This window comes from Sceloporus undulatus, chromosome 8 (genome assembly GCF_019175285.1).
Source record: "Sceloporus undulatus isolate JIND9_A2432 ecotype Alabama chromosome 8, SceUnd_v1.1, whole genome shotgun sequence".
NCBI lineage: Eukaryota > Metazoa > Chordata > Lepidosauria > Squamata > Phrynosomatidae > Sceloporus > Sceloporus undulatus.
The window spans coordinates 3934261-3957618 of record NC_056529.1 but is presented as its reverse complement, the minus strand read 5'-3'; the positions used below and the strand labels follow the sequence as shown (position 1 = coordinate 3957618).

Here is a 23358-nt window from a genome sequence, read left to right as displayed (position 1 = left end):
ATCCATGTATATGGAAGGCCGGCTGTATTTCTCTATTATTATTAATTTAAACATAGCAAGTGAGACCTACAGTAAGGCATGGTAATGTGCAGTAATCCTACTGAAGGTTATGCCCACTTCTAAAATACAGTGGTGCCTCGGGATACGAAATGATCGCGTTACGAAATTTCCGGGATACGAAAAAGTCGGATTGGCAAAAACTGTTTCGGGTTACGAAATATTTTTCGGGTTATGAAATTCATTTCGGCGCAAAATTCAAATGCTGCCATAGGCTTTCCAGTGCTAACGGAGTATTTCGGGTTACGAAATTTTCGGGTTACGAAAGGAATGGCGGAACGAATTAATTTCGTATCCCGAGGCACCACTGTAGTCCACTTCATCAGGTTGTTTGAGTGTTGGTTACCAGGTATGTTGTCAGAGCAGAAACTCCTCCATATAGTTGCTGTTGGCATATGCTCAGAAGCAGTCTTAAATCAGCACTAATAACCCCCAGAAGTACATTTCGAGCTACACATGATGGATCTGCCTAAGAAATCAGTTGTGAAAGTTTAATAGCATACTATTGATTTGTGCACAATTGACCATTCACCAAAAGCACTTTGCAGGCTGCTAAAAAAGCAGAGTTATATATTAAGAGAAAAAGGCTCCCACAAAAAGAGAAGAGAACTAAGCAAAATAATGTATAAGCAATACCAAAATAAAAAAGACTATCAAGGAAAACATATTTCTTCACCATCGAAAACAGTTAAAGATTTATTATGGTTCTTAAACAATCAAAATTATCTGGTGTTTTCTGTGACTACAATTTGGTTTAGACTTTTGGGGAAAGAGGAACAGCTGTGGTGTTCAAATTAATACTTCTCATGCAAGAAAAAATAAAACCAGGTAACCCTAATAATCTAGATAAGGGGCTGCAGGAAGGAAAGAGGCAAAGATCTGAGATGAAGGCTGAGGATGGGATTGGGGACAGACACCACAAGAGTGGACATCAGATGAACAGGACAAGAGGAAAAGAAAAGGGTATTGGACCTGACCTAACGTGCAATGGAAAAGGTGGAATGGAGAGAGGAAGGAATAAAGAGAGAAAGGAAATAAAGACAAGTTAAAGGATGAGAAGGGAAATCTGAATTAGCAATTGTCCATTTACACAGTAACCGTGTGTACAAAGACATGGGAGGCATTTTGGTAGAAAACTGATCACATTCTCTACAGCATGAAGTCTCAGTCTTTGCTCTTCCAGATGATTTGAACTTTAGCTCCCAGAATCCCTGACTGCTATGTGAAGCTAGCAGGGACTTCTAGAAACTGAAATGAATGAGGAACCAAAGCTTGAGTACCACTGGCCTACAGCTACTTAAAAAACTCTAGTTGCAAGGCTGTATCTGAAACCTTGGCTGAGATCCTGCCTCAGGAGATGTTCTTGTCTCACATAGGTGCATCTTGTTGGCTATGTCTTGCCACTATTCCCTGAACCCACCTTGCAAGCAGTATATCCTGCCCAACACAGCCATTTGTGTGTTGTTAGCGAGTGGAGAGATTGGTGGGGATGTACCTGGATATTTTCCCATTACTGGACCCACTAGGACAGGCATCTGTCGGGATCTCCAGGGTCCCTCGAGGTCTTTGGACGAGAATGTATTTGTACAGTATCCAGCTATAGGAAAATAGCTGGATCCCATCCCTGCTGGCCCACCCACTCTCCAACACGAGATTGTTGGAGGAGGAGAACTACACAGTTTACAAGCTGGGGTTTTGGGAGAAAGAATTCTTGTAATAACCAAAAATAAATGACACCAGCTCTTGTATACTCGAAATTTGTATTCTGATCCCTAAATACTCACCTTCATTCCCATTTGTTAGCCATGGACACATCCTGTAAAGAATACCTAAACACAACTACCTTATCAAAGCAATGCAATCTTCTCATACTGGCCTCATCACAACCCAGAAAACGAAACTCGTTGCATATAAGCAGTCACACACAACAGCTAACAGAAAGAGTAACTATGCTGTACAGAGCACTGTTGCTATTCTTGTTGTATTCAACCTCAGCAGCAAAAATGTGCACATTTCAGCCTTATACAAAAGGAGCAGAAATGCACTTTCAGTTTAATCATTTACCTTGAGTCTTTGATTGAAAGCATCAAACAGCAGTTTGATTCCGTCCTGAGTCAGGTTAAGGATGAGGTCATGGCTAAGAGGAGACTGGAAAACAAAAGGAGAAGTTAAGTTTCCAAATGGGAGAGGCAATGTTTGGGAAGGCAGATTTTCTCTGTGACAGAAAGCCAGGCAAAAGAACCTTGAGACTGGTTTCTCCCAACTGGCATAAGGAATGGTTGTTTGCTCCATGAACAACTGCTGCCAGAAAATTGACAGAATAAAGGCTGTAGTTGCCAAATCCTCTCCATTTACCCATTTAAATGGCATTTCAAGGGCTATGGGCAAGATTTACACGGCAGTTGAAGAACTCAAATGGCTCATTGCTTTCACAAAAGGAAAAAAAAAGAAGAGGCAAACCTGGCACTTCTAGCTTAGGTTGAACAACTGAATCACATCACAAAGGAGAGGATTTTCTCACACTGTCAGCAGAAAACAAAATCATGCTTTGATGGGGAAAAAGAGGCCTGAGAATTACTCCCCCTGAACCACTACTTCATTATAGCAGAGAAGAATGCTAAACATTGGACCCTTATCTGGAGGTTTAGAAATGAAGTCAAAGTTTTGGCCTGAAACCAATCGCTGGTCCCAACTACAGAAGAGTCACTGAACCAATTGCTGAAAAGTTATATAAATGACAGCGATCAACAGGTCTACTTTAGTTAAGACCAGCAACTGGATCTAGGCCTTCGGTTGCAGAAAAATATTTCAGAACTGTCTGCGGTTTTTTAGGTGCTGATACAACAAAGCTGCAACCAATAGCATTTCAGCCGCTTGTACCCTGTATACCAAGCGTCACACTCCGTTGGGCAGTCGAGGGCAAGAGCGGGAAGGCAGGGGCCTTATAACGGGTGGGCGGAGTTACCGCCAAAAAGTTTCAATATGTTGCAGAGTAAACTCTGCCCAGTGATTCCAGTAGGTTCCGAGCAGCACTGCGCAGGCGCAGTGAAACCCATTTGTATGATTCGCAGAGACCACGAAGAAGAAGTTATTGTGGCTAAGGTGAAGGCTTGAAGTTTAGTTTTTATAATACTATCCAGCTGGGTGCACCCAAGTCTTTTCAGCATCCCTTTGAGCTGCTATGTGTATGATTTCATATTATTAGTAGTTACTATTATTAAAGCAGGTCCCTGGACCAAAGCCTCTACGTCATTTTTTCTTGTCCCATAAACAAGGCACCAATAATAAAATTTTCGGCATGAGTCCAGTTGTGTTATCAGCTACAGTGCTACTCGTAGTTGTCCTCTGCTCCACCTCAGTAGCTCACTGGGTGCCATCTGGCACTATCTCTTGTTTCATTTTGAATTGCCTCATTGTAAGGTTTTTGTGGTTAAAAATCTTCCAAAAGGAGGTTTACCATGCCTCCTTCTGTGCAGTACTGACAAGTGTTAGCTATAGTACCACTGCCATTGTCTCTGAGGCCTGTTACAGACTGCCAAAATAAAGCTGCTTCTGGTCTCTTTGGAGGTATGCTGTTTAAATGATGCATGCACCCTAAGAATCCAGAAGCTACACCAAAGCTGCACTCCAGTGCTCTGGAATGGAGTGTGGCTTTGGCACGGCCTCCAGACATTTAGGACCCATGCATCATTTAAATAGCATACTCCAAAGAGACCCGAAGCAGCTTTATTTTGGCAGTCTGTAACAGGCCTGAGAGATTATCTGCAAGTGTCACACACACACACCCCGACACTCACACATTTGTGCTGCTGCTTAGTAACTGTTTGGCACATTTAGTCTGGCTCCTCAGCAAAAGCTCGTCTGACATGAGAAACCACTATCGTCAACATAGCCTCTTGCGTCACAGGCGAACGCAATCCCACCACTGAAGAAAGGTAGCATTCTCTATTGTGGTCTACACTGCATAATTTTGCACAAACCAAGCCACATAGCAGAGGGGCTAAGGAACCCTGATGGGCATCAGCACTCCCTAACCAGTGCCCCCATATTAGAAGTCGTTCTCCCCATTGGACAAACAGTCTCCACGCAAGAGGATTAGAGGACACAAATCTGACATTAGAAATGGTGATACGCAAAAACCAGTTGCAGAACATTTCAACCTTCCTGGACACACAGTGAGGGAATTTACAGTTTGCAGTCCTTGAACATGGAAATTACAAAGGAAGACTAGAAAGAGAAACAACTGAATTAAGTTATATTCACAAATTACAATCCATTAGCAGAAGTAGGAACAAAGACAATGGCTCCATGACACACTACATACATTAATATAAGTGTCCTCACTATTTCACAGAGAGTTTTGAACCCAGGGAAACTGACTTTCAATAAACTGATGTATTGCTTTCACATGTCAACACTAACTGACCACTGTGAAAATCGGAAAGACCTGTATCGCCTTATGCAGCCCTTTAAAAACTTAGGGCAAGGGTCATGTTTTGCATCTTTCTGGATCCTATTATATTCTATCCCACTCCCACAACTGTATGAATACGTTTTGTACCTGAGGCTTTAATACTACTCAGTACTGCATCTGAAGAAGTGATGAATTTAAATCCACAAAAACTTATGCAAAACAGGTCTTAAAGGTGCAGCCATATTTTTCCTCCTCCTTCCTTCCACCTTTTTATGCTGCAAGAGACTTAACGCGGCTATTTCTTTGAAAAGTTCCCCCAAAGCAGCAAGACTAGTCGACAAGAATCTGGACATAGCTAGCCACAATGTGAGGAAAATATTATCAAGCAGCAGGCTTTGGTACCATATCATTAGCCCAATGACTCAAGCCTTGTTAGAGAGTCTTCTGCACAGAATGTTTATGTATGGCTGCCAGAGCCAAAAGGAGAGCAGAAGCCCTTTGAAGTAACACTTGATCATTACTGCTGCCTACAGCTTACTTTCCTCTTCAGCAAATCTTCTAATCAGGCAAGAATAGCTTCGAAAGGGCATACATCTAAGGAATCAAAACAGAGCTTCAAGTCTGTCCCGCTCCCAACAGCTCCAAGCTTAGAGCTGTAAGAAGAAGTGGAAAGTTCCTTTCCAAACCTGTGCTGCATTTCAACAAAAAGGAAGCAAGAAAGGAAAGGCTAAGCAAGGTGGCAATATGCAGATATTTGACAGACACAGGTGCTTAGCTTTAATTCAGGGCTCAGCTAAAGCAGAGCAGCCTCAATCAGGGCCATATTTATCATTGCTAATGGACAAGCAGTAGGAATATACATGAATTATGCACAAGATTTTGAGCTTGCGTGATTTTTAATGAGAAATATGAAATAGTATTAATGAATTTGACAGATGTATCTATCCCTCATTTCAAGCAATCATTTAAATTAGTACAGGTTGAGTATTCTCTATCCAAAATGCTTGGGACCAGGTATGTATAAGAGGGTATACAAAGTGTAACTGAATTTAATGTTTAGGCTTGGATCCCATCTCTAGGCTATTTCATTATATGTGTGTGTGTGCAAATATTCCAAAATCTGAAAAAAGTCTGAAATCCAAAACCTTTCTGGTCTCAAGCATTTCAGTTAGAGCAGACTCAACCTGTACCAAAAAGATCCTGAAATAGGTTTTCAATGGTCCAGTTAATAGAACAGAATGAATATGTTTAATTCTTTCCATTACAAAGCTTCTTTCCCACTTCTCATCATTTCCCTCAGCTCCCAAGTTCATCTTTTGTGAAAAGCTAAATACTGGAACGGTCCCTTAAAACTGCAAGCAAATATAGTATCAGGTCACACAGCAAACCTTTAGACCAAAAACAAATATTGCTAATTACCATATAAATATATACAGAAAGTGGAATGTAATTTTTAGAAAGCCACATGTTCCAGGATGTGGGAGCTGTGAAGCATGACTGGGTGTCATGGGACCAGAGAATGCAAACAATGGCATTGCACAATATTGACAGATCCTTCCATTCCTCGTAGGCTATTTATTACACCGAGCAAATTGAAGCAAGGTAGCTGGACATACCTGCTCACTGTAGAGAACCTGCACATTTTTGATGATACGACAGTGTTTCTGAAGAATTGCTACAGCCTGAGCCAATGGCATTCCTGCAAAAAGAAAATGTCAAGAGTTATAGATGTTGCTTCTGCTTAGCCATGCTGGCAGAAACCTGTTTGCTTAGCAGGGTCAACATGTGGCAATATTGGCTCACTGGCCAAGAACAAGATGAACAACAAACATGTTTCCATCCCGTGACGAAATTTCTCATCCAATTAGAAGGAACTTGTGTTTCCAAAAAGGAAAGGCTGTGCTTAGCTACCAAATCAGACCATTTTCTGGAGATGACACACAGAAGATGATAAACAGATGATCCACATTAATAGCCTGGTTTTAAAAAATGCAATAAAACTCACACATTCCCATTTTATATATCTAACCTGGACTCCTCTTTGCGTGCTGTGTTTTTAAGTGTGCATTTAAAATTTGGAAGTGTGTAAAATTACTGTTCAATAGGCCAATATGTATCTTTACAAATGCCAGACATGAACCAATAGTTTTAGTTTTTGAGTGGCTGGGGCAAGGGAGGTAAATTATTATCCAGAAGTAGCATTAGCTTATCCAGAAACAGCTGCACCACTGTGTAGCCTATCAGTATTCACCTCAACATCTCTTGTTTATCATGCATCAGGTATGCTCAAGTGACTGTGTAATAAGCGCAGGAAGGGAACATGCTTTTCTAATCCGTACTGTTCAAATCATTTAACAGGCAGAGCGATGGAGAAGTGGGCTTGGTCTGAGAGCGAACAGGAGGAAACCTACTGGTAAAGAAACAAGTCACTCAAATATTATTACCATTTTTCACTAGCAGAATTATTTTGTGGGCTGTCATTTTACAAATAAAGAGCACTTGCAAATTATCGCCTAAACCCATGACATGGTCAGGAGATGCTATTAACTTCAAAAAGTGCTGTCCAAATAATCAGAAGGTATTTTAAGGGGGCCTACAAGTAAAATACTAGAATATCCCCTCACATCAGCCTCCTCCCAAGATGATGCATAACAGATGTGCTGGGCTACAATTGCCATAATCTCCAGCCATGGTGGGGACTGTAGTCTAATCCAACTGGTAGCCAGCCTTTTTATGGGCAGGCTTTCTTATGTACTAAGTTCATTCACACTGTCCCAACACAAGTATAGTCCAACCTCATATACAAAAGCCATACGTACAGAGACAACTTTGGATGGTACAGGTAGTTTTCAAAACAGTGCAGAAGCTGATTCTAGCACCATCAAATCACCCTGATCTGGAATTAGGTGACTTTACAGGTCAGATATTAAACTTGCATAGTAAGCTTGCAGGAAACAAGTGCGCAAGCCTCAAGGAACAAGAGAGAAAAAGATGGATTGGCAAACTTTTAAGTAATCACACACACACCCCTCCATGTTAACCAAACCACATAGTTTAGAGACACCTCTTTCCTAATATTGCTAAATTATCCTATTAGCAAGTCAGTGGTTTTCCAGGAAGCATCCTGGTTTCTCAACTAGACGTTTCAACATTTCTGGATGGAAGAGCAGCTTGTACAAAAACAGCTTCTCTTTAGCAAGCAGCAAGATCTCTTCTACTGATGCAACCTCCAGCCTAAAGCAAACGTCAATTAGGAGAGACAATAGAACTTGTGTGCTGGACAGAGAGGGCTTCCAGTAAAGTGTGAGCCTTTCAGCCATCCAGACTAGAAATGGCTTTGTTTTTCAGACTGATCTGAAGGCAGGGATTCACAGCCTATAGGTGTTCCCATCTCTCCCCCAACCACATAGTGACAAGATTGGAACCAGGCTTTCTTTATAGATGTAGACAGAAAAACGGATTCTTAATCTCTTGTCTGACTCAACTCAGCCTAAGGTTAATGCACTAACCTTGCATAGCTGTTCCTTGGCTAGTGTGTCCCTCTGTATTTCATTTACGCTCTTCAAGAAGCCAGTGGAGCTTTAAAAGCTTGCAATATGTATTTTGTGCATTTTGACTGGCCTAAAAAAAGGTACTGCTGCAATCCAATATCATCTGGAGGACCACAGTTCCCTACTTCTTTACTATTTATTATTATTATTAAAGCCTTGTGGCATACAGGCAGTTTCTCATGCATTCAGACTCCAGTCCTCTTAGTTTCAGAAAACAAACTCAATGTGCTTTCCATGCTTTATTTTTCTCTCTCTCAGAGGAGACTGGCAATTTTTCTATTCCCTCCCCCTTGCCTTTGCATTTCCAATTCAGACACAATTCAAGTTATGACACAGTTGCACAACAACTTAGTACCACAACTAGTGATGTGTCAGTGATTTCAGGGAAATTCAGGAAGCATTACTAATGGATGAGTTCCAGCGGTGCTTGCTACTTGGGGATTCCCAAAGGAGATTCCTTGCCAGCATTCAGAGTGCCACAGAACATGCTCTTTCCAAAATTATTTATCATCACCACTGTGCTAAATACTGAGATGGGCAGCAATGTTCCTGCTTTCTTGCTCTGTTATATAGTAAAAAAAAAAAGGAGACAACATTCTGTTCAAAAGACAGATGTTGCACATTTCAACTAATTTATGGAAGAACTGAAAGGGTCTGTCATTGCTAGCACTAACTTTATGAAATACCCCCCACCCCTGGAAACAAAGAACACAAAAATTACAATTCGGCCTCCTCCAATGTGGTGCCAACCAAATGGGTTGGAATCCAACTCTCACCAGCTTCAGGTGGCACAATAATTTCAGGCGGATGGGGACTGAAGTCCAACACATCTGGCAAGCATGAGGAAATATACATCTCTAGAAGTTCACCAGAGCCCTAGCTCAGGAATCAGAGTTGGGAGAGACCCCCATGGGCCACCCAGTCCAACCTCATTTTGCCATGCAGGAATACACCGTCAAAGCACCCGCAACAGATGGCCATCCAGCCTCTGTTTAAAAACCTCCAAAGAAGGAGACACCACCACACTCCAAGGTAGCGCCTTCCACTATTGAAAAGTTCCTCCTAAGGTTTAGGTGGAATCTCTTTTCCTGTAGCTTGAATCCACTGCTTTAAGCAGAACATGGATAGTCCAAGAGGCAAAGCGAGAGATGGCACCCCGTCCTCTCTCCATATTCAGAGGTCAGATGGATTTTGAATTTTCCTTCAAAACTGATCACGGAATTATATCTTTCACCACTAGTCCGAGGCTTCAAATTAGATGACTCTGCTGCATGTACAACTCTGTCCTCAAATAGGGCTTTCACTGCTGCCCCACAGCATCGGCGCCTGAGGCACTGCTCAGCAGTGGTGCAACCCTAAAGCAATACAAGCCTTCTTTGTCTGGGCAGACTCTGCATAACTAGGGTTATACAGATAAGGAAGATTTTAAAGATTTATAGTCATTTTTGCTGATGTTTATTAATACATAAGTACCTGCTTTGAGCCTCCAGCACAGAACAGGAACCCATGTCCAACTAAGTAAAACATGTCAACATATACTGGATTGTGCATGCTTGACGGAAGGTGTTGCAGTATAGATAGCTAGATCAGCACTTTGCAAACTGAAGGCTATACTGGTATCAGACACCTGGGACTCAACAGAGTTATTAACACTATTTTCAAACCGGTTCCTCATATAGACCTTATAAACATAGGGTCAAGATGATTTTATATATAATATCTCTAAATAATTTTGTGCCTGAAAAAAAGTTTGTGTACATGGAACCATTGGAAAGCAAAGATGTTGCTATCCCAGCCGCCCATGTGGACAATTGTGGATCTTGGACTATGAGCTAATCCACACTGCAGAAATAAAACAATTTGACACCACTGTTATAGCTCTGTCCCCTGGATTTGTAGTTTGGTATTTAGCCTGGTCAGTCAGAGAGCTTTGGTGCCTCGCCAAACTCCAAAACCCAGGATCCTGTAGGATAAAGTCATGACAGTTAAAGTGGTACCAGACTGCTTTATTTCTACAATGTGGATACAGCCTATATCACATTTAGGAATTCTGGATAAAGGATACTCAACCTGTACCATCAGGCTGCAGGACATTTTAGCTGTAGCTGGTAACTCTACAAATGTAGACACTTTTATAAAGGCCCTTCCAAATTGGGTCTAAGTCAGTATTACACATACTGGCATGCTAGACTAGAAAATGACCCTGACTAAATTCCACAGAGCTCCACAAGTCAGCACAGGGATAATCTGTACAAAGGACAGTTCAGAATTGGGCCTAAGAAGTGTGAGGTGCATGACAGATGTGGTTCATGCAGCAGTTGCATGTATTAAGAACTATGGATCAGCAGGGAACAGCAAGGTACCTGCAGATAGCCCAACAGGAGAGTAGAAATGCAATCACAGCAGTTACTGTACTAAGAAATGGAAAGATTCCTCTTTTCTCCAACTTGAACTCCCTGATTTGCTAATATCTCAATTGCACTGCTGCCTGTTATAGCAAACAGTGGCCTGGCTCTTAAACACATGCAGGCTTTTTTCTTCATGTAAATCATAGCAACAAACCTTGTATACACCAGCTCTTTCCTCTTGCACAATGTAATGGAAAGCTTCCTGGCCACCTTAAACCACAGTTTCCCATTATATCCAAAGAAAGAAACTGTGGTTAATATCCAACAGGAAACTGTGGTATAACAAAATCCAGACAGTTTTTAGTTTTTCATGTGCAAGACAAGGGAGGAATGTAGGTTAGGTCTGGGCACTGTCCTCCGAGCCATGTATTATGTGCAGTCTGTCCTGCTCTGAACTGAGAGTAAACCATAACTAATTATTCCCTGATCCAGAAATACTCTCATTGAGTATAGATAGGTTTCCCGATTTGTAAAAAATTAAGATCTCTAGGGAAGAACAAATTCTCTCTGGTAACCTAGTTTAGACATGCATCACCTATGTGCTAGCATAGGTTGACTCCATTTTTTACAAATGGGGATACATATGTACCTACCTACCTATCTACACACACACACATATTTACCTATGAGCATAGCAACATGGAAGCACCCTTTTGCAAGCCTGAGTAACCCCTTTTCTATAAGGTTTTTAATTCCCAGCATCACACCTCTTACTAAGGTAACAAAGAGAAACTTAACACAGGCCCGTTACAAACGGGCCTTAAAGTACGCGACGAGTGCATACTAGGGTTAGAAAGGGGCATCCTTTCCGGACGCCCCTAACCCTAGCACGTGCTCTGTGCATAGAAAATGGCAGCGGCCATTCCACACGGCTGCCGCCATCACTATGTCACGACCGCGCCACCTCCAAACGAGGCAGCGCGGTTGTGACGTATTGGGGCCGCCCCAGGGCGCCTAGTGCACCCTTTCCAAGGCCCCGGAAGGAGCTCTGTTTCGGAGCTCCTTCCTGGCTTTGCATCGCTGGGCACAGCCTTCAGATGGCTGCACCCAGCAACGCAGAGGAGAATTTCTCCTCCTCCTTGCCATCGCGGGGTGTCCTTGGGGTTTGGAGCCCCAAGGACACCCCTTTCCAGGCAGCAGGGAAGCGCCGTTTTGCCGCTTCCCCGTGGCATGGAAAGCGGCAGATCGGGGCTTCAGCGGCTGCCGCTCTGGCTGCTGAGGCCCCAATCCAGCGGGGAAACAGGCGGGTGCATGCCGCCACTTTTCGGCAGTCTGTAACCCGACACAATGATCTCTGGTATTTCTTATGAGCTAATGATATTAAGCCAGTTCTATTATGCAACACCATAATGCTTTTAAAAAAATGTCGTTGATGCTACCACCAAGTAATGCAAACAGCAAATGGTTGGCTGTGATCCAATGCAATATGAAAATCTAGTAGGACAGATCTGCTACATACTCAAGACAAGACTAGAATAAGAACTGAATCTTCAGCTAGCTTCAGATTGTTCTGTTGGTCTGTATTTGCTCCTGCTTTTCTTCCAAGAAGCTCATAGTGTTACACAGAGGTGTATTCTGTTTATCCTTACAACAACCTTGTGAAGTGGCACTGGCCAAATCACTGACCAGTCCAGGATAACCCAGCATGGGACTGAATTAAGACAACCTGTCTGTCCCAGGTATGTGTGTAAAGGGTTTGTGCATTCAGCCCGAAAGTCATACTTTGCTCACTTCTACTCTAACCATTATATTCCACTTTCTCTTTCTCTGGCCATGTGGTCTTTGACAACCAATCCAAAACAATTTTCTGAGTTTCTATCTGTAAAGATCTCCAAGGCAACTTGAAGAGTATCATGAAATGGCAGGAATGAATCAGCTTCCTTCCCACTGAGGGCTCCTCCCGACACAACTAATATCTCTCAAATCACTTCAGAGGCCTTTTCTGTTTATTCTCCTAACAAAGAATAGCTGCATCAACTCCCAGCCTTCGCTCAAGTACCTAAGGTGGACTCAATGCTTGTCTGGAAAAATACTCAATAGCTTTCAGGAACTCTGCTTCCAACAGGGCAAATGCCAGTTGTTCTGAGCCATCGCCATGTGATTTTGGATGGGTGTTGCTAAACATGCTTGAATTACAAGAGGAGGAAGTGCCAAAGCAAAGCATAAACAAAACATGACCCTGTTTAAGGGCACCTGGAGAAAAATCTACACCCAACAAGTTTTGCAGAATTAAAAGTACGTAATTCTGGGTGACACACTTCCAAAATCTATTATGCGTGAAGCCTTCTTTAAAACACTTCCAAAACTTCTTGAAACTTGCACACAGTAAGTTAGCACACCAAAGGGACGGACAGTTATGCTAAATCTCTTCCTGAAGTGCTAACTCACTACGTGCAGATAGTGTTTTATATAGGGGAGGACAAACTTCTAGTCTCACTCCTGCCACCTTCCACTTCGTTCTGTACAGTGTGTAAAGAGGCTCTCAATTTTTCCCCTTCTACATTATCATAATATTTCTAACACTTTAGACAAATCTGCATTTATTACAGCTGAGAAAAGCAGAAGGAATCTCTCTGACTGCAGCCACACTGCAGAGTTAATGCAGTCTGACGCTGTTTTAACCATCATGGCTCCATCCTACAGAATCCTGGGATCTGTAGTTTGGTGAGGCACCAGAGCTCTCTGACAGAGAAGGTTAAATAGCAGACTGGTGTCGCTGCGTCTCAAAAGCACGCTCACAAAACTACAAATCCCAAAATATCACAGCCCTGAGCCACGCCAGTGTCCAACTGCATTAATTCTGCATCACAGTTGCTGCTTCTATTAGGGTCCATCCTTCGCCATCCTTTCTCAGATAAATAAGATGCTGGCAAAAGGCAACAAAGCACTTACCCAAGGTGAATTCCCATTGCTCATTCCCAAGAGATCGCTCGGGAACCACTTCCAGATCTAGCATTGGCCCAGGCAGAAGAACAGCCCAGTTATCGCACGGCAGGTTCACAATGTTGCTGTTGTTTGGCCTGGAACAGAGAGAGTAACACACCTTAGTTTATGTGTCATCCTTCTGAGGTCATAACCCAAAGAAAGAGGTAAACAGTCCCTCTTGCTCAAACCTTTACAAGGAAACTGGAACGTTGGACTTACCTGAGAGACGTCCCTTTACAGCAGAGAAGGTGCGAGCATCCTGACTTCGGGTGGCTCCGCCCACTAGCTCCTGGTAGGCAGGTAGGAACAAAAGAACAAAAGGAGTGACCGGGCCCTGGCCCCCTCGCCCTTGCGGGCGGAGCTACCCAGGAACCCCAGTCGATTTAAAGCCTGGAAGCAAGGTATAAGGTGGTTTGAGCTAAGCCGCCCACCCGCGCCAGTAGGCAGAACAGGGTGGGGAGGATGCTCGCACCTTCTCTGCTGTAAAGGGACGTCTCTCAGGTAAGTCCAACGTTCCATTTAGCAGCAGAGAAGGAGCCGAGCATCCTGACTTCGGGATTTGGAAAAGCAGGCCAGGTACTAGGGAGGGCTGACTGGCGCGGAGGGCGGATCCGATAAGACGTGTTGTAAAACCCTCCGGCCGAAGGCCGCCTCTGATGACTGGAAGAGATCTAGTTTATAGTGTCTGGTGAAGGTTGACGGGGACTTCCAAGTGGCCGCTCTGCAGATTTCAGCCAACGGGGCGTTGGTGGACAGAGCCGCGGAGGTAGCCGCACTTCTCGTCGAGTGAGCGGTGATGTCCGCCGGTGGTTGTAGCTTGAGTGACCTGTAGCACTGGACGATACACTGTTTGATCCACCTTGCCAAGGTAGGGCGCGATACTTTTTTGCCCTTGGAGTTAGGCCGAAAGGATATAAATAGGGACTCCGATCTCCTGAAAGTGGCTGTTCTCTTGAGGTAGATTTTTATGGCTCTGCGAACATCGAGAGTATGCCAGCACTTTTCGAGATCCTCCTTGGGACGGGGGCAGAAAGACGGAAGGACGATGTCCTGGGAGGTGTGGAAGACCGAATTGACTTTAGGGATAAAGGTTGGGTCAGGTCTGAGGATAATAGAGTCCGGCCTGATGATGCACAATTCTTTGCGGATGGATAGGGCACCAATTTCGGACACGCGCCTTGCTGATGTGAGCGCCGTCAGTAATAGTGTCTTGAAGGTCAGGAACTTGAGGGGTACCTCCCTCAGTGGCTCGAAAGGCGGGATTGTTAAGGCCTTGAGGACTTTATGCAGGTCCCAGGACGGGAATCGATGTTTCGTTGGGGGCGCCATGTTGGCGACCCCCTTGAGGAGCCTGCGGATATGGGGGTGCTGGGATATCCTGGCTGCGTCGTCATGGGGTAGGATGGAGGTGATGGCTGCCACTTGTCTCTTGACGGTGTTGGGCCGCAGTCCCTGGAGGAAGCCGTCCTGTAAGAACTGGAGCACTGTTGGAACAGAGATTTTGATGAAGTCCTTGTTTTTGACCTTGCACCACCTCCTGAATGTCCTAAAGGTGTATTCGTAGATTCTATTTGTCGATTGGCGTCTCGAAGCGAGAATGGAGTCAACCACTTCCGAAGAGTAGCCGTATCCCTTCAGCATGCGGCGTTCAATTTCCAGGCGTGAAGCCGTAGCCAGGCTGGGTCCGGGTGGTGGATCTGTCCTTGCGTGAGGAGATCCGTTCTGAGTGGAAGGGCGAACCCTTGAGTTGCCATGGCGAGAATCTCTGAGAACCAGGGCCGCCGCGGCCACGCTGGAGCCACGAGGATGACCTGTGCGTTGGTCCTGCGTATTTTGGCTAGGAGCTTCGTGAGCAGCGGAGTCGGTGGGAAGGCGTAGAGAAGGCCCGGAGGCCATTGGCAGTTGAGGGCATCCATTCCTTCGGCCCCTTCTGTCCGGAATCTTGAGAGAAACCTGGGCGTCTTGGCGTTGGCGGGGGAGGCGAACAGGTCCAGTACGGGTTGGCCGAGTCTGTCCTTGATGATCTGGAAGGTCTGAGGATGGAGACTCCACTCTCCCTGGTCGATGTCCACTCTGCTTAGCCAATCGGCTTTTGAGTTTAGGGATCCTTGAAGGTGCTCGGCCTCCAGAGTTAGGAGGTTGGCCTCTGCCCATGTTAGAAGGGAACGGGCCTCGTTCATCAGGGACCTGGATCTGGTTCCGCCTTGACGATTGACATGGGCCTTGGCTGTGGTGTTGTCCGTCCTGACCAGGACTGATCTCTGGTGGATCGACTGACTGAAGGCGAGAAGAGAAAGCCGAATTGCCCGGAGCTCCAGCCAGTTGATGCTGTGTGTCCGCTCTTCTGGGCTCCATTTGCCCTGGGCTAGCTGTGTCCCGCATATCGCTCCCCAGCCCCGGAGGCTGGCATCCGTCGTGACCTGGACGCTCGGGGGTCTCCAAATCTGGCGGCCTCGGTGGATTGCCTTGGACATCCACCAGCGAAACGACTGCCTCACTTCGCTGGGGAGGTGGATCGTCTTGTGTCTCCTGAGCATGATGGCCCGCTGGTGAGGTAGGAGGAGCCATTGCAGGGGTCTGGAGTGAAATCTTGCCCAGGGAAGGCATTGAATGGCTGCGATCATAAGGCCCTGGAGGTGGGCCAAGAGCTGGAGGCTGGGGCGCGCGGCCTCCAGGGCCTTTGATATGGCGCTCTGTATGGACTGGATGCGGTCTAGAGGTAGGCGCACAGTCCCCGACCGTGTGTCTATTATGGCCCCCAAATGGTGAATCTGCTGACCTGGGGTCAGCGAGCTCTTTTCCAGATTCAGGAGGAAGCCGTGATCGTGGAGAGACGTGAGGATGTGGTTGACGTCCTGGATGCCCTGGAGTCTGGAAGGTGACCGGATGAGAAGGTCGTCGAGGTAGGGGTAGACGTGCAACCGCTGGGTTCTCCAGAGGGCTACCAGTGCCACCATGATCTTGGTGAAGACCCTGGGGGAGGAGGCTAGCCCAAAGGGAAGGGCTCTGTACTGGTAGTGACGCTTGCCATATCTGAATCTGAGGAACCTCCTCGAGGATGGGTGAATCAAAATATGAAGGTAAGCATCTTGTAAGTCCAGCGAAGAGAGGTAGTCCTCCGGCTGGAGACTGTCTAAGATGGACTTGAGGGTCTCCATTCTGAATTTTTTCTTTAGGACGAACCGGTTGACCCCTCTGAGGTTCAGGATGGCTCTCCAGGATCCGTTTTTCTTGGGGACGAGGAAGAAGGTGGAATAGCATCCTAGTCCCCTCTCTTGTCTCGGAACAGGTTCGATGGCCTTGATGCGCAGTAAGCGCTCGATGGCCTCCAGTAGGAGGCGGTGTTTGTTGGGGTCGGCTGATCTGGGAGACGGTATAAACTTGTCTGGAGGTGTGCGACGGAATGTTATCCTGTAGCCCTGACGAATGGTATCCAGGACCCATTTGTCTGAGGTGGATGTCTCCCAAACGTGACCAAATCCCTGCAGCCTGCCTCCTACTGGCGGAACGGCGTCATTGTGAATTATTTTTGCGGGGCTGTTTGGGCCCCGCTCCCTCCTTGGAGGGGAAGGGAGGTTTTGACTGCTTGCTAAACTTTGAGTCTCCCCACTGCGACCTGTTGGGCCTGGACTCCCTGGCTCGAAAGGAATTGGAGGAAGAGGGGTAGGATGATTGGTTGGAGCGAAAGGAAGAGCGGTTCCTATACTGTCTCTTATCGTCCCTTTTCTTGGAAGTGGGAAGAGCTTTTTTCTTGTCCTTTCCCTCTACTAGTACTGGCTCTAGAGATTCTCCAAACAACTTGGAGCCAAGGAATGGGGTAAAGGCCAGGTTCTGCTTGGACCTGGAGTCCACGTTCCAGTTCTTAAGCCAGAACTGTCTGCGGACTGCCACCGCTGCCGCCTGTGCTCGAGCGCACTGTTGGACAGCGTCAAGGGTGCCGTCGGCTGCGAAGGCTGCCGCTCTGGCAATTTTGTTAACAGTTTGCTTCACCTTGGTGTCTGGGTTGGGCAGAAGGTCCAGCAGCTGGCGGGACCATTGGAGGCTGGCTCGCATCACCATGGAGACGGTGGTCGCGGCCCTGATGGCGATGGATAGGGCCTCATGGGCCTTCTTAAGTGCCCCTTCGGCCCTACGGTCTTCGGGATTTCTGAGGGTGTCCTCCCCGTCTCTAGTGAAGACGGCTGAAGAGACGAGCGCCGACACCGGGGCGTCCACGGATGGGACCCTGAGCCTGTCCATGACGGCTGGCTGCAGTACGTAGTACTTGCGGGTGATGCCGTGGTTGGCCCTGGCGGAGGCTGGCTTAGCCCACTCATCCCTAATAATCTGCATGATGTTAAGCGGACAGGGAATGTGTTGGACCGGAGAGACCGACACTGGGAATAAGTCCTCACTCATCCTAGGAAGGTCTGAGTCGGGAGAGGGATCGGTTTGTCCTGTGGGTAGAGCGATGCCTAAGGTCTTAGTAGTCTTTTTAATGAGCGGCACATAGTCCTCCTGTTTAAACAGGCGCGAGGACAATTGCGGGTCTGCCCTGGGCTCTCCTTCATCCTCCGATAGCTCGCCCTCCTCTGCCTCCGAGGCTGAGGGGTTGAGGGAGTCCTCCGATATTTCGTCCTCGGAGGACAGCGTGGCGCGAGGGCGTTTGCGGCTAGAGGCCCTATCGTGTCGGGGGCGCTTGGATGGTGGGAGGAAGGAGCGCTCTGAATCAGAGGAGGAGCATGAAGCCCCTCCGTCCTCTCCCCCTGAATCATGGTTGCCTGTCAGGCTTAGAGGGGTCTGGCTGGGGGAGGGGTCACCATTGCCGAACCCTCCTGCCGGGGAGGTCCGCTTCCTGGACGCTTTGCGTCCCTGTCGCTCCCTGGCCTGGCCTGTGGCCTGAAGCTCGTTGGTGGCGGAGGGAGCGTCTTCTGCCCCCGCAGTGTCGCCACCCCCCTGAGCAACTTTGCCCAGTCCCGCCGCCGCGCGTTCGCGGTGGCCGCTGGGCCCTGGCTGGCCAAGATGGCGGCGCCCATGGGCAGCCGCATGGCCAAGATGGCGGCGCCCATGAGCGGCCGCATGGTGCCGCCGGGGCACTTCCGGGTCATCCGGAAGTGGGCGGGGTGAAGGCCGGCCAACATGGCGCCCGCCATGAGTTGCTGGCGCGATGGGAGCGTTGGCCTGGGGGAACCCCGGCGCCATCCCCCACCCCATCGGGAAGGTCTGTGGGAGCATGGGCCCTGGCCACATAAGCAGTGGCCCCCCCCCGGGAAAGCGGTGGTCCCCCAGGGTGGCATGCTGGCCTCGCGGTAGCGCGAGCCTGAAGATTGGTTCCCTCCCTGGGACGCCCCGGTGGTGGAGGGAGCTTCTTGTTCTAGGAAGGCCCTGAACCACCTCAAGATTTGCGGCGGCGGGGAAGAGTTACTCACGTCCTCGCCGGTGTTGGAAAGTAAGGGCTCTCCCTCTTCTGACCACTCCTGGGTCGCCTGAGGGTCCCTTGAGCCGCCAGCGGAAGGGAGGGCTTCCTCCGGCCGCTGCGGTCGCGCTTCCACTTCCAGGGTCAGCAGTGGAGATGCCGCTCGGCGAGCAGCCGGCAAAGCCGGGGCTGGCCCGGGCAGGGTGGAAGCGAGCTCCCCTGTGGCTCTGGTCTCCCCGTCGGAAGCCATGTCTCCAGCGGGAGGGGGGGGGAGCGGAGAAGCAAAGGCGGGAGGGAAAAGGAAGAGGAGGCTTCTTTTTTTTTTTTTTTTTTTGAAGAGCAGAGAGAGAGAGAGGCTTGGGAAAGAAAGAGAGAGAGAGAAGGGAGCCAGGCAAGTCCGGGGAGCGGTAAGCTGAGCAATCTTCTGGAGCTGGAAGAGAGAAACGTCCTACCAGGTGCGAGGCAGGAAGAAGACTGGGGTTCCTGGGTAGCTCCGCCCGCAAGGGCGAGGGGGCCAGGGCCCGGTCACTCCTTTTGTTCTTTTGTTCCTACCTGCCTACCAGGAGCTAGTGGGCGGAGCCACCCGAAGTCAGGATGCTCGGCTCCTTCTCTGCTGCTAAATACTGCTCCGCATGGGCTGTGGTTAATAACTTTATTCTTAACAGCACTAAGTTGTTCCATCTCTCTCTCGCTGAAGTTCAGGAACAGCACTGATAAGATTCCACAATCTTGTAAACATTCAAAGCTTCAAGTATACACATGAATTATATTATGCAAGCCTGGGCAGGATCAGGCTACTTGGGCCTGTATCTTTCCTTTCCATCGTACTACTTTGAGGTTACATCCATATTCAACAACAGACATCCAGGATAAATGCTTCGAGAACCGAGAGGCATATAAACCGGCCTGTTTTTACCTCTGCCTTGTCCCTCTGCCAGGAACAAAAGTGAGCTATATTGATTCTCTCCCTGCCAAAGCTTGGGATACCCCTTCTGTTTCTCCCCACTCCTGTCATAAGGAACAGACTGTGCAAAGAATGGAGGAGGACTTCTTTTGTAGAAAATGCAACAACTTTCCAAACACCCCCAACATTTGAGATTTAAATAAAGTGGACAGGGTGCAAAGGGTAAAAAGGGCAGGTCATCCCTTCTTTAAGGTTAAGCCCCCTTCAAACAATTGAGATAGGCCACTCAGAAACTCTGCCCATTGTGGAAATCTCTCCAGATAAGACCCTCAAGAAGAATCCCAACTTAGCAATAGGGACGGATGTCCCAAACCCACACATACCGTCCAATACTGCCGGCACCCTCATAGCACAGGGTGAGTCTGCTTTATATACAGAATTACAAACTCTTGAAATGTTCCTAAAGAATTGTCACGGGTGGCTGAGAGAGTGACGTCTTTCCTTTTCAATGGTTCATGCACATTATTAAAAACATTATGTATAAAATTCAGGGTATGTTTATATGGAGAGCCAGCGTAGCACAGTGGTTTGAGTGTTGCATTAGGACTCTGGGGACTAGGTTCGATTCCCCACTCAGCCATGAAACCCACTGGGTGCCCTTGGGCAAGTCACACTCTCTCAGCTTCGGAGGAAGGCAAAGGCAAACCTCCTCTGAACAAATCTTGCCAAGAAAACAACATTTTCGTAGGTTTGCCTTAAGGTCGCCATAAATCAGAAACGACTTGAGGGCACACAATAACAAATGTTTGTCAGGTATTTACAGATTTCCTGTTTAGACTTGGGTCCCATCTCCAAGATCATTCAGTACAGTGGTCCCTCCACATTCGCTGGGGTTACTATTGGCTTGAATAGGGGCACGCTCCCCATTTTAAGTCCCTCCGTTTGCCCCTCACAAGTAAGCAAGGGACGCGGGTGCAAAATCTGTGCAAAGGGAGGGACGATTGTATTCTTTTTACCTGAGAACATCTCTCTAGGAATCTCCAGCTCCTCCAGTACAATTCTATGGTCAGCATCTGCCAGAGGTTAGTCACAGAATCATGCTTGAGGACCTACAAAAGCCTAGAGTAGTGTTTTCTCTAGGAACTTCTAGGTCCCCCAGTACAACTCTATGGTCAACATCTGAAAGAGTCACACTAGAGGACCAAGAGAGAACATATGAATCAAAACCACAAATAATCAAATCTGCAAAGTCAAACCCGCAAATGTGGAGAGACATCTACATAAGCAAATATTCCAAAATCTGGGGGTGGGGGCGGGATTCGAAATCCAAAACGCTTTTGTTCCCAAGCATTTCGGATAAGGGAGACTTGACCTGTCAGGCAAAATACAAAGCAAGACACATGCCCTTTCATCAGTGAGTGAAAAGAGGGCAACCTCTTCCTTTTGCTTCAGCCAAGAGGCCCTGGAAGGAGGTTTGAAAGGGCCAAAGACATTTTGCAGCCTGAGGTGGAGCAATAAATTGTACCTCTCCCACTCAGCAAAGTTAAGGTGTATATCATCCAAAGCCAGCTAAGATCCGGGGGTGGAAGGTGTGGACAGAAAGCAAAACATCCCACAAATGCTTCCCTCTGGCAGCAAAATGATAAACTAAAGCACCAGCCATTTTCTGTCCTTTCATGACACCCCAAACCTGGCTGCCCTGCTGCTGCTCCCTGGGCTACAAAAGACAGAAACCCAGGCCCTATTTGTGTGTGCGTCTCTCTCTATTGTGAGCAAGGAATTCAGCACGTTTTATCAGGCTTGGAAAAGTTACTGGGGAAGGGCTACAACTGCCAGGCTTCCCCAGCCCCTTGGGTCAATCTAGCTGGAGGGTTTTAAAAAGCAATATAATACTGTAATATTATATTACTGTATAGACTCATGTAGAAATTTTAGTCAAAAAACTGACCCCCCCCCAAAACTGGCTCGACTTATCCATGCGTCAATGCATCTCCTGTACTTTAACTATGATAAAAAGGGGAACAATTCCCTGAAAGGCAAGAGCATAATCTGTCCTGGAAGCGCTGATTCCCTTCTATTCTCTCATCCATCCAGCCTTTAGTCTGAGCGCAAACAGTTATGTCTGTTTGTAAGTTCTTGGCACTGTTTGGCTTTGCTTCATCATAAACTCTGGCCCTCCAGGTGTTTTGGACTTCAGCTCCCAGGATCCCAAACCATTGGCCAAGGTGGCTGAGGCTTCTGGGAGCTGAAGTCCAAAACAACTGGAGGGCCAGAGTTTGGACATATTTAGATCTTTTGTTACCTGGCTCTGGGTCTTACCCTCGACTTATCCACGGGTCATATCAAAACCTATAATCCTGGCCTTAAAATCTGTCCTCGACTTAGACATGGGGTCACCAAACAGTTGAGACCCTTGCCCTGTTAGGGTCATAGAGTTTCATTCTCCTTTCCTTCTGCTGATGCTGTATTTCCTCCTCCAAGACAAGCCAGAATAAACAATCTCTTTTCCTGTATCATGCAAGAAAAAGGCAAAGTGAATCAGTTCAACAGAGACAACCCTCTGGTTATAATTAACCTTTGCTAACTAAGGTCCGAAACACATGGCAGAAATAATCCAGTTCGAGACCGCTTTAACTCCGCTGGTGATCCTCCTTCCCATATTTTTCAGGGGTGTTTCTGTACCCCAATATTTGCAGAGGTACTTCTCCCTCCCTCCCTAATATTTGCTGGGGGGGGGGAATTAAGGAGGAGAAGCACCCCTAAAATATGTGAGGAAAGAAAAGCACCCCTAAAAACATATGTGGAAGAAGGACCCCTGAAAATATTGGCGGGGGGGTTAGAGAGGGAAGGAGAAGCACCTCTGCAAATATTGGGGTGAAGGAGAAACAACCCCCCTGGAAAATAAGGGGCAGAATTACCCCTAAAAATATGTGAGGAAGGAGAAGCCCCCCTGAAAATATTGGGGTGAAGGAGAAGCCCCATTGAAAAAGGGGTGTGGGAGGGAAAGCCCCCCTGAAATAATATGCGAGGAAGAAGGACCCCTGCGACAATATTGGGAGGGAGGAGCACCCTTTAAAATATTGGGGGGCACAACCCCTTTTCTTGCCCCCTTCCACATGGTCCCCCAAAAGGGGGGCAAGGTTTACATATACATATACCTATACATACATATCTAATCCCCCCTCCCCCAGACACAGAAGCATTGGCTCCAGAGAGGCAGGCAGTGCCCCCATTGGCTTCTTCCAAGGGAGCCCCCCTGAAGCAGGGGGCGAGGGGCTCCCCTCTTCCTCGCCCCCAGAGCTGTCCCCTTCTCCTCCTCCTCCTCCGCCTGAGGAGGACCGAGGGGGGAAGCAAGGGGCGGCCCACCGAGACTCACCTCACTTGCGGCTGCTGCAAAAACGGGGAAGGAAGGAGGGATAAATAATAAAGGAGGAGGGACGGAGGGAGGAGAGAAGGAAGGAGGGAAGGGAGGAGGAGACAGGCCTAGGCCTCAGGCTGCAGCCTCCCTCTCCCAGGGAATAATGACCAGGGAGGGCACTCTGCACATGCTCAGAGGCATCTCTCTCACATACAGAGACGCCCCTTCAGTGCTTGCCTCTCAAGGGTGCACTGCAACACACTGGGTCTAGTCATCATCATCATCATTATTAATATCTTGTTTTTTCCCCTCTTCACACATATTCAGAGGTGAGGAGGGAAGCATT

The 23358-nt window shown here is 47.3% G+C and overlaps 1 protein-coding gene across 4 annotated transcripts in view; it reads right to left on the bottom strand.

Moving 5' to 3' along the window:
- The window catches only part of PHAF1 (phagosome assembly factor 1), a 38494-nt gene extending 15337 nt beyond the window's left edge, over nt 1–23157 (bottom strand). Inside the window, exons 1-5 of one of the 4 annotated variants that reach the window (XM_042438177.1) lie at nt 22823–22959; nt 21974–22162; nt 13323–13450; nt 6088–6170; nt 2122–2205 (exon numbers count right to left, since the gene is read on the bottom strand). In XM_042438177.1, coding sequence (XP_042294111.1) covers nt 2122–2205; nt 6088–6170; nt 13323–13386 — 231 coding nt within the window. In that variant the 5' untranslated portion in view covers nt 13387–13450; nt 21974–22162; nt 22823–22959. Of the gene's footprint in view, nt 1–2121; nt 2206–6087; nt 6171–13322; nt 13451–13543; nt 13559–19372; nt 20784–21973; nt 22163–22822; nt 22960–23030 lie in introns of those variants that run through there. The other 3 variants (XM_042438176.1, XM_042438178.1, XM_042438179.1) reach the window with 3 other exon arrangements.
- Between the last annotated feature and the right edge of the window lie 201 nt (nt 23158–23358).